Source organism: Hyalella azteca, unplaced genomic scaffold (assembly GCF_000764305.2).
Source record: "Hyalella azteca isolate HAZT.00-mixed unplaced genomic scaffold, Hazt_2.0.2 contig16323, whole genome shotgun sequence".
Taxonomy (NCBI): Eukaryota; Metazoa; Arthropoda; class Malacostraca; order Amphipoda; family Hyalellidae; genus Hyalella; species Hyalella azteca.
The window spans coordinates 76,946-92,451 of NW_025946147.1; the positions used below are offsets into that span (position 1 = coordinate 76,946).

At 38.5% G+C, this 15,506-nt stretch overlaps 1 protein-coding gene and 1 long non-coding RNA gene across 2 annotated transcripts in view; both read right to left on the reverse strand.

Annotated features, from left to right (window-relative positions):
- Window positions 1-12,253: 12,253 nt before the first annotated feature.
- Window positions 12,254-15,135, reverse strand: LOC108672055. Its single transcript, XR_001930867.2, has 3 exons — window positions 15,073-15,135; window positions 14,171-14,333; window positions 12,254-13,604 (listed from the first exon to the last, which is right to left on the reverse strand). It is a non-coding gene; the product is annotated as an uncharacterized LOC108672055 (long non-coding RNA).
- Window positions 15,136-15,307: 172 nt separating this feature from the next.
- The window catches only part of LOC108672037 (E3 ubiquitin-protein ligase TRIM21), a 2,952-nt gene continuing 2,753 nt past the window's right edge, over window positions 15,308-15,506 (reverse strand). Inside the window, exon 4 of the mRNA XM_047884855.1 lies at window positions 15,308-15,392. Within this exon, the coding sequence (XP_047740811.1) occupies window positions 15,308-15,392 (85 nt within the window). The remainder of the gene's footprint in view (window positions 15,393-15,506) is intronic.

Consider the following 15,506-nt stretch of genomic DNA (forward strand, 5'->3'; position numbering starts at 1 on the left):
CTGTTAAGACGCATATGAAATTTTATAATGAAACCTGAACAATGAGATCTTCAGTCATTACTTCCACATAGATGAACGTTATTGAACAGAAAATCGAAAGTTTAATGACACAAATATTTATTAAGCTCTCAATTTTCTGTTCAATAACGTTCATCTATGTGGAAGTAATGACTGAAGAGCTATTTTTTCAGGTTTGATTGGAAAATTTAGTATGCGTCTGAACAATATGATAGCGAATTTTTAAATTCTCCTTTAACGCTCCACTCTACTGCACAAGAGTGCAGCTCCTTTAGAATCGCACTTCTTAATTTTCAACCTGAAGCTACCTCTTCTGCTCTGGGGGTTGTTTTCCTGTAAAACCCGTTTTATACAATTTCGACTGATATCACCATGGGATAGACTCGTGTACTAAAAATGGATCCGTAATTAGCAACGGCATTCCAAGTTAGCGATTATTTCTCTTTTAATCACGCGACTATCACCAATCAAGCGTTCCTGGCTGAGGTTGATTCCAGTCCTGGCCAGTCAGAGGATCGAGCACTTACAGGGTTCTGCAATGGATAGTGACCGACATTCCCCACTTGTCCGGAACTACGATATTTTTAATCACCGGTGGTCACGGCCTTAAGGTGCTTGCACATGGGGACAGTACAGGCGGCAAATAGATCTGGGCAGAGATTAACGAAACTTCGCTAAGTATACGTAACTTTTCGTACTTACGTTCAAAAAGTTACGGATTTGCTTGAATTTTGGAATACAAGTACCTATAATTGATACGCTGCGGTAGGAATTATAACAGATTTTTACGTGACTTATTACTGGGTTAGGTTAGGTTAGGAAATAATTCATGCAAAAATCTGTAATAATTCCTACCGCAGCGTATCAATTATAAGTACTTGTATTCTAAAATTCAAGCAAATCCGTTCAGTATTGTAGGAGTTATGAGTGTTTCGGTCGATAAAAAAATACGTTTATTAGTTTTAATTGAAAACTAATTTATCCAAAAATCTGTAATAATTCCGGCCGCAGCGTATCGATAATAACTACTTATATCCCAAAATTGAGGCTAATCCGTTCTGTATTATAGGAGTTATGAGTGTTTCAGTCGATCAAAAAATACGTTTATTAGTTTTAATTGAAAACTAATTTATCCAAAAATCTGTAATAATTCCTACCGCAGCGTATCGACGATAACTACTTATATTCCAAAATTCAAGCAAATCTGTTCAGTATTGAAGGAGTTATGAGTGTTTCGGTTGAGCCTGTAGTTAGGTTTTGCGTTTGAGTCCGCAGGCGAGTCCGCTGGCGAGTCCGTAGAATTATTGTCGATCGAGTGAATTCTCAGCGTTTCTTTTTTTTTGTGTTTGTCTGATGTAAAATAAGCAGGGAAAAAGTCATTATGCTCAGAAAATCGTTAATTATGATGGTCAGCTTTGGAAAGCTATTTCTAAGATGAAATAAGAGAACGTCAGCTGTGTAGACAAAAAGATAAAATATCAGACATATGAATGATGAATGGGATAGAAAACCCTTTTCTATTTCAGCTTGCACAATTTTTTTAGTTATTTTGGACGTATAATAAAAATGAGAACTTAATATACCGTGATAATTAGGAAGTTATACTAACCAAAAATCCTGTTATGACGCTTAAGCTATAGAACTAGTAGGTTTTATTAACGTAAAGTCCATAGTAGGGTAACTGTCCATAGTAGGGTAACATATGGGCGATATGGCAAAGGGACCACTGCGGGAAAGTATGGCAGATATTGGTCCTTGTCCTCTACCGCCGGTCGACAGTTTCACTGGGATGAAGTGTACGGCTTTACGTTTGGCTAAGATTTTGCGTTGTTTACTTATTTGCGAATAACTGTTTTAGTTCAGATAAAAGTTTTTTGCTGCCAAATAAAACTGTTTTCGATTACTGTAGATGAAGCTTTTGAAATTACAGTGAATTATATTTTGAAAGTAATATTTATAGAGATAATTTTGAGTTTAAGTGTAGAATATTAGCTTATAAAATAAAATGTTGACACGATATAGATTTAAATGATACGTAGTGGGGCAACGAGCCCATGCGTGTCACGGGGCAAAGCGCCCATGGTGGGCTCAATACTCATGTCATGTCATGTGTTATACATCATTAGATTTGTCTCAATGACCTTTTCAAAAATATGATTAGCTTTTTGAATTACAAATTACACTTCATATTGCATGATTTTTTTATTTGCTGCCTCAGGCAACAGGTTCTAGTTTCTAGTTATGCGTATTTGACCCCTTATCGAGTTATTGACTCTTGCCTTGCCAAAAGTTGATTTCAGCTAACACCAATGAGTCAAAAGTTGACGAGTTTTTACGGTCTTGGCTGAAATCACGATTAAGTACGAATTCTCTGCACATAATATCTGGATTATGGACGAACCTGGAACAAAGTTTTTTCTGATCAACTAAGTATATTTTTTCTAATCAAAGATACATTTTTTCATGTCGAGGCAGAATTTTTTATCGCACGGATATGTTTTTCCAGTCAAGGATATGTACATTTTCATGTCAATGAAATAATTTTCTTCACGTCAGTGATAGATTTTTTAAGCCAAGAGTATATTTTTTTCAAGTTAAGGATATGATTTTTTAAGTTGTAAATAATTGAATGAATGCCATATTTTTCATTACATTTGTCTTATTTTTAACTGTAAAGTGTTGTTTTATACCACCACCTTCGCTGTCTTGAGGTCACTCATCGGAAGAGTCGGAATCACTGTCAAATACTTGACTTGTGTTACTGCACACACCATGGCACTGGCCACATGCTGGTGAACATTCCATATATCCCGTTTCCGACAGGCACACCTCCTGTTTGAACAATCTATTGAACAATTGCATCTCATAATTTCTAGTAGCTCAGGTGGGGCAACTTCTCGATCTGCGTTAGAACAGGCATGCATTGTCCATTTCTCACTTCCCAACCCCACTCTTTAGGTTTCATTCTGTTGCCCAGCCTCTCTTGCACTTGGAAAAATGTCCTCAGACTAAGAAACTGGACAGCTGCTGATGTAGGTGGAAGCACCTGGAGGTCTACAAATGCTTTGCTAACAACTTTTCTGTGAAAGTTCTTGAATCGAAGTTTGTCCAGACTTTCCGGTATATAGCACCCTTGTACAGAAAGACTATATATAGTGCAATCTCTCCAGCCACAAACTGTACCCTGGATTTCACCTTCAGACCTCACTCATCTTCTCTTTCAGACCCCAGGATTGAGTTTTGAACACTGTAATCCCTGACAGGTGTCAGCACTAAGTCTTTCTTCTTACCACCATATCTGTCTCCTGTCCCGCAATAGATACAGTTACTTTTGTAATCAAAGCCGGTTCCAGTAGATCTCAGTTGGCATGCTCCGTCTTCAGAAGACTCATTTGCTCTTTTTCTGTTCTGGGCTTCAACACTGAATGACCTACAATGGTCCTTGCGACATTGTGTGTGTACTGTTTGTCCAGGCACCACTGTTGTTACAACTTTTCTTCTTTCACTGGCTTTCCGGATACCGGATACCACAACCCTTGCGGGTGTTAGTGGTGCACATTCTTCACCTTCTAGAACAGGCCTGCTGCAAAGGGCACATTGGGCAACATCCATCTTGGAGCTACCTGTAAGAAATGATGTGATCACCCGCTACAAAGCTTATGTACAAGCTAGACATTCTGTAACAGTGACTATAAGCATGTAATAATCACAAAATACCTCTATATGGTGTATTGCTACCACCTTGGATGAATTTTAGTTATTATTAGTGAATACCCCCTACATGAAAACATACATACAGTCACAAAAATAACTGTCGGCCATATTTTTAAAATGTGTTATTGGGCTCATATTGCCATTCGGCGGCCATTTTTTTAGCTTAAATTTGACACTTTTCCACTACTTGCATTTTAGAGGATTTTTAGTATGTTGATTCTATTGCCCTTCTGGAGCATTGGTGAAAAAATCATTTCTTTTGCAATTTGTTCCGGGTCAAACCTTATTTTTCCTGGACTATTAGAACATTTTGTGAGTTGGAGTTCTTGTGAGATGGAGTTCAACTATCAGCGGAGAAAGAAAGGAATTTGTGTACGTAGCTAGAAAAATGGTTGGCTTGTCAAACTCCACTTAGTTTTAAATCAAAAAGTCACGAAGATATTATTTTAGAGAATGATCATAAAACTCTTAGCTACGAATATCAAGATTTGCTTGCAAACTATAGCACGAAAGGAAAAGAAATTAGCTGGCATAACTTAATTGAATTTTTTTTCAAAAAGCACCGTTTAGCACGATCACATATTATGCCTATGTTGAATTATTGACAAAATTCTATCACAATTCACCGTGTTGCAAGTAAATCAATAGTTTTATATTGCTTCGGCACACTCAAAACGTCTACGTAACTCCACTTACGACACCTCCGAGCAGGCGTAGAGCTACGTACGGCTTTTTGTACGTAGCTTCCCGCGCAAATGTTTTGATAATACCACCGCTAGAGTTACTTCTTCATATCAGCACTTACGCTATACGTAAGTCGCTACGTGTACTTAGCGATGTTTTGATAATCCGGCCCCTGGTCACCCCGTCGCGGAACGCATTGGAGCGATGGTCATTGAGCCGCTTATTCAGTAAGCCTGACGATTCGAGGCACACTCTTTCTACCTTATGTTAAGTTGTGTATTTGATGGTTTCGTCGAGAAAAACGTTTTCACTAATATGTGGATATAATCTTTTGCAGGTTATTCTTCTTACATTAGCAGACGGCAATAAAAAATTGAAAATAATTGTTTAAATGTTGGCCCCCTGATCTACTGTTCAATCATTGAAGCCGATGAACGAGGCCCAAATGGAGACTCCTGCACCAACTACCGCCGTCGCGCGATAATTAACCAGCCATTCCCCTGGAGCAAGACAAACTTCAAAAGATATTACGTATCCATATTGTACATCGGTCCTATTTTTTTAACTTCGTCTCGTGTCTTAAATGATTAGGGATAGTACGATTTTATATGAAGGTAGTGCTCGGTCCTCTGACTGGCCATGACTGGAATCATCCTTAGCCAGGGACGCTTGATTGGTGATACTCGCATATTCAAAGGCAGAATTATCGCTAAATTTAAAAATGAAAATTGCGATCCATTTTACCGCTAACTTGGAACGTGATCCATAATTAGGGATCCATTTTCTGTACACGAGCCCATCTCCATATTTCATTATCTCACTAAATCTAATAAGGGCTCATTGTGGATTGTGTACGAAGATAACTGCTTATGATGTTCATAGGATCGTTTAGAGTACATGGCTTCATTATTGAGAATGTTGCCAAAGTACTAGAATGTTTTCATCGACGCACTGTTTGAGCGAGAACATGGCAAGATGTGTTGAGTTAGGATGCTCAGAAGTCGAACTCTAATGTTTATAATGCATCAATCCGTGACCGTGATGTAGGACTGAATGCTGATATTCAACCTCCTAATGATAAATTGAAACCGGGTAAATCCAAAACCATGCGGAAAACTGTATTTATTTTCCGACTCTTCATCAATTTTGATAACGGTTTCATTGGAATGGGTTTTATTTGTTAAGTTGCAATGAAGCCCAAGATTCTACGAATTGGATGTCCGTTCTTTTTCTTGGACGGAATACTTGCAGGTAGGTTAGATAAAGCCTGCGAGGGATAAAGATATTCTCGTTCTGTCGGTGTATGGCATCGTACCTATGGCTCTCTTGTTAGCAGGGGGTATGATGGTCAGATCTCACACTGTCTGGCGTTTGACGACAGTCCCGAGAGGCTCCATAAATATGTTCTACTTTTGTACGGTTGACAAAAATGATGTCTGTGTTTGTGAAGTTGCTCATTCTCAGTAAAGTCGAAGCGATCACGACCGGGAACCAGCCTCAGCGCCTCGACTTGACCACTAAGCGCAGTGTGGACGTTTTTTTGTGGCGACCTGTGTCCAATGGTCTTGCGCTTGGCAAATTACTGTTTCAGTTCCTGGGGACATAGGTCGTTGAAGTAGTCTGACACTAAAGTGAACTGAAAGTTCACTTGATTTATATTGCGGACGCGTGAAAAGGCTTATCTCCAGCCAGCATACGTGTTGTTGAAAGGCTGGGTGGTGACAGCTCCACCGGTGCTAAATAAACTCCCCAGAGGAGCTAGTGTGACGTCACTGAAGGTGACACACGCAACAGTAAAAAGCTAGCAGGGATGAGACGTAAATTCGCAGATCGGTGCCGGACACCTGTGTAACAAGCGTCTTGAAACAGCCTCGACATTTTGACTGCGAATCGCGGTTTGCTGTCCTCTTCTATTGTAGTTTTGCCTCCGCAACTAAATTTCGTGTATCTAATCCCGAGCAATGTTAGTGCGCGACAATTGTTAGGTATAAAATTACGTGCATACAAAAACGCTCGTAGACCGCGTTGTGCGTTGGTAGCTTTCCCCTATAAAATATTTACATCTGGAATTAATCGCGTAACGAATTTTCAAATGCTTTTTCACTTCACTTCGGTGTACAGTTCAGCGTACAGGGATTCTGACCGAGAAGTTTGAAGGTGCTCTTGGGTCCGGTTGATCGACAGTTCATTTATGTGCTAAAAACTAAAATATATAGTCTAATAAAATATATATCACCTTCCCATCAGGGAGCTAATTGTGCCTTTTTATCGAAATAAGGCCAATAGAGTCTGCTTTTAATTTACTATAACTTGTACGACATTTTCAGTTTAGACTATGGATTAAAACCTAACGAGGACTATTGATACGTCGAGATGTCATTCCTAGATCGTGAATACACATCCTTCGGGATTATCAATTGGTTCTAGCCCGTAAAACGAGCTTAACTGGAAACTCATTCATGACTTGGAAAGATTTGATCGCTACCTCCTGTATTATTTCGAACTGGCTAAAGGGATTACTTGATACCATGGAACTGGCTAAACTTCTAAGGCAGTTGATGGAACAAACTACGTGCTCATTATGTTACCCTTTATGCTCCGTCATAGTTACTTTTGCACGACGATATTTTGAGCTATAATGAATTTGACGTATTCATGACGCTCTTGATTGAATTGAACCACAGTATATTTATATACATATAAATTTATGCAAGTTTGATTGAAGACCAGAGCATGCTTTTTATTAACAATCTTCTTGTTCGTTTTTTCAATGAGTCGAACCAAATTTCTTGCTGGCGTCGGGAGATCGAAAAGCAGGTTTCCGAATGACATTTTAATAGTTTGCAACGTTTCGAAAATACAATTTTCATTATCAAGCTGGTGAAGGTTTTACAACATCTGAAATTGAATTTGAAATGACAGAAGTACATATCAAAGGTAAAGTGGATACAATACGAAATATTAGCTTAAAAATTACTCCGAAAATAATTTCAGCGTCCGGACGAATCCAGTAGTTTGGAGGTTGATAGCCGGAGACTCGCTCTTGATAATGAGGGCCTCAGCTATCGTCAATCTCGATGGGTCGGGGCACCGCATAACTATGCTGGTGCAGGCTTCCAATGTCGCTCGGGTGATGGTCTCATTGTGAGCCTCCCGCATGTGATTCTTAGGTCCTCTAGATTGTAGGTGGCATGTTGCCACCTACAATCAACATGCCACCTACAATCTGGAGGACCTAAGAACCACATGCGGGAGGCTCACAATGAGACCATCACCCGAGCGACATTGGAAGCCTGCACCAGCATAGTTATGCGGTGCCCCGACCCAGCGAGATTGACGATAGCTGAGGCCCTCATTATCAAGAGCGAGTCTCCGGCTATCAACCTCCAAACTACTGGATTCGTCCGGACGCTGAAATTATTTTCGGAGTAATTTTTAAGCTAATATTTCGTATTGTATCCACTTTACCTTTGATATGTACTTCTGTCATTTCAAATTCAATTTCAGATGTTGTAAAACCTTCACCAGCTTGATAATGAAAATTGTATTTTCGAAACGTTGCAAACTATTAAAATGTCATTCGGAAACCTGCTTTTCGATCTCCCGACGCCAGCAAGAAATTTGGTTCGACTCATTGAAAAAACGAACAAGAAGATTGTTAATAAAAAGCATGCTCTGGTCTTCAATCAAACTTGCATAAGAGAAAAGCTTCTGCCTAACTACACCAATATAAATTTATATACATATAAATTTTAATACTTATAATGAAAATTCAGACAAGATAATGCCAACAGTGTTTATTTTTTAGCAACAAAACGGACGATGACGATGAAAGTGACGTACAATGATGATACAAAATGGTAATGAATATTATTGAATCTATTTACAAGCCTATCTGAGTTGTCAACAATTTTTCTCGGCCTCATAAGGCCTACCTAAGCTACAGCAAAGCTGACTCCTTAGCACAGAAGTTGGCACAGCTTCAATTAATCGGCCCCGCCTGTACGAAAGCTGCCTCTTCAGCGTATTAAATAAGAACAAGAAGTCCAGTACCAAATTATATCTTAAAATAATTCATGGTCTTTGAATTCATGTTATTTTCTACTCTATAATATATTGTAGAGATTTTCCATCGTATTTGTTTATTTAATTTTTTATTGATGTTTCAACTATCAATGCATAGACTTTAAAAAAAACTCGTATGGACCTATTCAAATAATTAAATATGTAATATGTGCGTCAATTTTAAGTATTAACAGCCATTCGTGCACAATTTTATTCTTTGTACCTCAACATAATGAAGCAACAGGCGTAAAAACACTAAACTATTCGAACGCATATTTTTAAAATTTAGAATATCGTGCACGCGACCCCGCAGGGTCTCAGGAGACGGAGATTTTGAATGCCAGATTATCTTGTTGAACGCCAGGCAAGCCTAGCACAGCTGAATAATTTTCTCACGTACAAATCCAGAAATACAAAGCAACTACGAGGTGACTTGGAAATTGCGAAACTCCTTACGAGAATGAATCTTTCATTCGGATTTGAATAGGCAACACGCCTCAAAAATTTTTTGCCTTTGACTATAAACTAAAAATCAAGACTGTCACAAAATAGTCCAGGAATTACTTTCAGTAAGGATATTTAGACTTCTGGGAACATTGATCCATACAAATCATTGTTTGTTAATTACATTAAGGAGTGAATCCTGAGTAAGTTCGTGGTTTTTTGTCAGTCCATACAGTGAGCGCCATACCGCCGACATTGCCAACAAGCTCGATAATGAATTGAAACTGCAGCAAAGTTTCTTGTTTACATAGGCTATTTAAATTAAGTTCCATGAGTTCAACAGTTGCGTTATTCCTTACGTGGCTATTCTGCATGTTTATGGTATAAGAAGCACAAAGGAAATATATTTATTTTAGTGTTTCTATGAGATATAGGTACATCATCATACTGACACTTTTTAAGGTAGCCGATCTCGCACCAGGAAAAGTTCCAGTTGTCGTCACTCATGACAATGGTGCCAGTGTCAAAGCTGCAACTCCCAAGTGCACCTTTATATTGACGCGTCTTTGCTATGTGTGGACCATTCCCAAAATTTGGTCATCAAGGACACTGTCGACGCCACCATAACAGTAAACCATGTAGTCACTGGTGCTCACAAGCTAGCAGAAAGAACGCACAAGCGTCATTTGTCAAGTGACAGGATCAAGGATGTATTTGCACCTATGAACAAGGACCATCGTCTTGCCATGGTGTCCTATGTTACAGAGTTCGTCTACAAAAAATTCATCGCAGCCAATATCACCCGCTGTAATTCTACATACACGTGTGTTCAAGATGTCATTGGAATGAAAGAACCTCTTCTATAGGACTTCTATATTCTTCTATACTTCTTCTATAGGACTTCTACCTCTTCTATATTGACTCCGTAGATGTTGCATCTCTTGTATCCTCCGAATTGGATTTCAAAGTGCAAGGCAACTTCGTGCGGTCGTTGAAAGCAATCGGGACGAGAGACACGTTTCTCCTCATCGTGTCTTGCATGGAAGTGGCCAGCTACTGGAAGTGACTAGAAGCAATGTAGTCAGTCTCCACCTCCCGAAGACTCGAGCTCCTTATTCCTGCTGGCTGACTTGGCCATAGGTAACTATGCTGAGCGCGCAGATTATTTATTGGTGTAACTAACGGGTTTTGCGAAGTTCAGAATCATAATGCAAAGTGGTTATAAAACTAAGGGAGCCACTTGGGCTTCCTAATCTTATCGAGGGCTTGATGAGTATCTTTTATTATCCTTTCCTTTGAAGTCTTACGTTATATTTTGACGCAGGACGGTCATTTCGTAAATGGCAAAGCTGCCATTTGCATCCTATTTCGAGCGCATTTGATGCCAATCCGCAATCCGCATTTGATGCTTCATCTTTTCCAGTTGAAAATAAGTTTCAATTACAAACGTGATTCACCGTTTATTTTTACTTTTAATCCATCACTTTACTGTCAAAATCCTCTCATAATCAAAACCTAGATAAAAGTCATCAATTCAAGTTGAACATTCTTGAACTAGAATTATAGTCATCCAATTTCCAAACGGAAAAAAGCCCCCATGTATCCGAATATTTTTAAACATCTTTCCAAATAGATTTAATGGGGCATTCAATGTAACAATCAGGGCCCATTTTGAATCATTTTTCTCACTTCATCACCGAGTTCGGTTGATTCTTGCATTACTTTCCTCAGAATCTAATCGGTTTAGGTTATTTATTTCTCTGTTATTATTTTTTTAGATTATTATTAAATTTTTTAGTTTGTGTGGACTTCTATCTTCCACACGTACTCTTTATTCAAATGGCCAAGTATTCATGAGACACTGCTTCATTTCCCAGCAGCATATCCATGTAAAAATGTACACTACTATTTATTATTGGCTACTTTCTTCTCGTTTCTTTTGAAAGAATTGCTGTAGAACCTCACGTCATGGCCTAAATTTAGTTATCCTGATCTCGTTACGGCTGTCGGACGCAATTTGTGAATTAATTGATACTTCCCGAGTAAAATGGAATTTTCTACAATACACACTTAAAACTGATTCGGGTATAAACTTTCAATTTACCTAAACAGACACGAGTCAATGAAATAATAGCCGGTAGAATGTTTTAGAATTTCCAGTGCTTTCTGACATACATTAGATATCGTCCTAATTAAGTATTATTTAATAAAGCTAGCTACTCATCGCGTTCTTCACGTCACTTGCAGAATATATCAAAAAGTATACCCGTGACTGCAGCGGAGGTTCAGCCACCGGGACCTGTTCGCCTGCATCTTCTGCCAGTAGCTCGAGTTGAGCGATTGCACGCTCTGGACCCGTTTATTTTGAACCATATGGCGCACTGTCAACCATATCGAGATGATCGCTCGTCTGCAACCTATGACGTCACAGCACACAACCATTTAATGGCAACTACAGTAATTCCTCGCAATACCGCGCTTCACTTCATCGCAGTTTCCCAAGAAGTTATAATTAATGAGCTTCAGCCACCGGGACGTGTTAGTTGTTAGCCTGCCCCTCCTGCCATCTCGTCCCTATAGAAGTGACGCTAGTTCTTAACTTATCCATGGTTGAACTAATAAACCATGCACTTATCAGGCTGACAGTCGATGAAAATTATTAGTGAAGACAAATTTATCGAGTTGCCGTTCAAGCATTGTAACATTGCCCAAAAAATAGTAGTGTATGTTCGCAAAATTGATTAAGAGACCATGGTATCTTTAGATGGTTTCAATTCATTTAAGAAACTAGGGGATTAGATTCCGTTGTATTTGGTGATTTAATAATAAATTATTACAAGTGAGCAAGAAATGCGGCAACCACACCCCAGAATTTGGAACGTTTCTCGCAGGTTCAGCAAGTACCAGCTGTATAGACACGTACACAGATGGGTCATCTGAGGTAGAGCATGTAAGGCTTTAGTCGGGCTAGCGCGGCTACCGTACAGGCTCTTCAGGCGCCGCCCCTCGTGTCGTTGCAGGAATCCAGCGAACACAAGAGATCTGTGCTCAACGTACATTCAACTTAATATTAGCGTTCTTTACCTCAACACGAGAAACTGGAATAACAGGTAAGTGCCACGACACCGCCAAGAATAACTTTAGAAAGGAATTCTGTCAATTACTATAATCTAATTTTCTCAAAATTATTAATGAATCTAATTTGATTCGTTATCACTGCATAAATTTAGAGTTGAAACTATTAGATAACTTGAATAAAAATCAACTAAAAAGAAAGATGGCAGTTTGAACGTGTACTCATAACCGAAAATTACATGAAAATATGAACATTGAAAAGCAAAACAATAATCAAATTTGAAAAGAAGTAATTAATCATAACACGCTTTGATAATATTAATAAATGACCGTCACCATAATGTCCATTCAGTCACAAAACAAGAACTGAGAGCGATTGATTACAAAGATTCTAGGAGCTAATGCCTTTACTTAGAAACAAACTAAAACCATCCAGTTGATCAAACTTACAACCTAATTCGCAGCAGAACGCTTGATGATAGAAAAGGGTGTTTTGATAAGATGTTTGAGACACGTGAACTTATTCCCAGAAATTCCCAGTTGAAAAAAATATTTCAGGCTACTTCGCAATCCCGTAATGTTGATGCCACACATAAAATAATTAACACTAAAAGATTTCTAAAAACGAATCCCCCACAAGTCTCGCCTTTTTTGGACTGAAATGCTACTAGTAGGCATGTAAATAATATTGTTCTCCAGCGAGAAATTCTCACTAAATATGAAAGATTAAGCTCTAACTAAATTGAATAAAAAAAATTACATTGAAAATATGAGGAGATGAAAACCCGACCTTAATGGGAAAAGTTGCGTTAGAAAACTATTTTTAAATGCCATATAGAAAGGAACCGTATAATTCTGCTCTCAATTCATCCCATTACGCTTAAAGAGGCATTCCCGGATCCTCTTTGTGCGAAGAGAGTTCGTGTCTTCATACACGGCAACATTGATTAAATGAATGAAGTTTGTAAAAATTATAATTATAATACGTACTCAAATTATGCGGTTCATCTAGTATCTATTTCATAAATCTATTAAAAATGAAGTCCATTAATACATTGGAGAGATGTGATACGCGTTCCTCTGAAAATACAAATCAGGATATTTCTTCAGCGCACATATCATGAAACGAAGTCAAATTAACATCAACATGAAACTACATCAAATTTAATTTCAACTTCTTTCTAATGACTCTTCCACACGTTTGGATTGTTTAATATCGTATTGAAAATTTCACCGAGCTGTTCATGGCTGGCATTCTCCGTTCACGCGGTGTGGGGAATAGCCGCAAAATAAATCAATTATGTCAGCATTGTTCCGAGCAAAGGAGCAAATTCATGTTCTGTTAAATACTGTAACGTACTTAACATTCAGATTTCCCAGCGGTTGACAGAAAACTTTAAAAAGATGGAATGCTGAAATCTAATGTGGTGGGTTTAATTTTTAAGTATAGTCTAGACTGTAGCTTATGTTGCTGGGCTTCATCGATTGAATGATTGTTCATTCTCAGTGTGCCAATACTCGTGTAACAGTACAAATACTCCGCAACTTGCTCCGTGACGCCTGCTGATAAGCCACTGCAATCGTGGATCCAAAGTTCGTGGTTCCTGAGACAAGCAATGTTGTCATGATTAGAAATAAAAATGGATATTGAAATGACAGCTGAACGTGCATCAATAAAAACACGTAAAGCCGGCGTCAACGATTTTTTTTATAATTTGATCATGTGATATCACATGTATGACATAAGGACAAATACGTTCATCACAAAATTGTACAAAAAATCATACGTAAAAAAAACAATCCAATTAATTGGCACCGAAATGATTTCTTCAGTAACATTTCTTACTACAGTAAGAAATGTTACTGAAGCACAGTTACAGCTCAGAGCACAGTAAATTAAGTCCTTAGGAATTTATTGATTATTTTCTTCGTAAAGCAGTTAGTATGAAGTGCGAAGACTTTTTTTGCTTTCGGCAAATTTTTACATTTCATTTCGACGCACATTTCTACCTACAGGATTAGCTGTGAATGTAGAGAGAAATATATATCGGAATATAATATATATAGTTAAAAATATAGGAATATTGTTTGAAAATTACTACCGGAAGCATGAAATTGTTACTATGCTGTTTCAGAACCCATTGCTTCACAAAACACGGAAATAACTCACGGCTTGCCTGCAGTACATCCGAGCAAACGACTGACCACGCCGCAGCATCTGTCCCAGTCTCCATCTTCCAGTTTCACCAAGTGAAGTCGGTACCGCCTGTTAGTCTTCGGCTGTAGGCTCGCCACGATATCGTTCTCATTGATGCTTTTGTTGATGGCAATATCTGCATGGGCAGACATGGTAAAATATCTGGTAAATATAAAAATATCTGGATTTGGAAAATACGTATCTGGCAAAAATCCATTTCTTTGATATATGTGAACATGTCACGAGAAGTACATGAATAGGCTGCAGGCCAGGAGCTATTTTTTTCGGGGCCGACTAACTTATATAATGTTATGAAAATATTCCTAAAATATGGGTTGGATGACATACATATAAATTTTGAAAATGCATTGATGAAAATGTGAATAATTCTTTTCTCAATCTATAAAAAGTAATTTTACTTCAATTCGAATGAACATGGCAAGCAAATGGAAACAAGGCTGCTTGATAGCGGGATAAAAAAGTCTCCCATACATGCCTGGATCCTTTGAAGTAATTGACATATTTCCTCTGAGCAAACGACTGCGAATGTGTTGGTAATTTAGGAAATTTAACAGATAACAACGTTTGTCATGTAACGTTTGTCATTCATGTATCGTGGATTGAATTATGTGCATGCTGTTAGAGGTGGGGAGGAAGAAGATACATTTTTTTCATGGAGTTTTGCTTACCATTGATCCCAGAATCTCGTGCTTTGAAATTTTTCCTTGAAACTCTGTCCTTTTGGAGACGTCCTTAAAAAATAATAAATGGGGGACTTGTGAAGGGTTTGAATAATTATTCAATCTAAAATCTCACGGAGACAGAACCTTATGAACATTTTTAAACATTTATTTCGAACTCAATAAAGAACTGACCTGCTATGACGGCTCTCCGGTCACCAGAGCCCTGGCTCCATCGTCAGTTGACTGTTCGCCTGGAACAGCAAGAAAATTACTTTAATATATTATAATCTGAGGGAAATTATCAACACTATTGAACTTTTTTGTTACTTAAAAAGTACTATGTGTTCGTCATTGGTTATTGCATTTCAGGTCGTATTCAATGTGTAGCGGTAGTTAGGGTGTAGCAGTAGTTGGGGTGTAGCGGTAGCTAGGGTGTAACAGTAGTTGGGGTGTAGCGGTAGTTGGGGTGTAGCGGTAGTTGGGGTGTAGCAGTAGTTGGGGTGTAGCGGTAGCTAGGGTGTAGTAGTAGTTGGGGTGTAGCGGTAGCTAGGGTGTAGCCGTAGTTAGGGTGTAGCAGTAGTTGGGGTGTAGCGGTAGCTAGGGTGCAGCAGTAGTTGGGGTGTAGC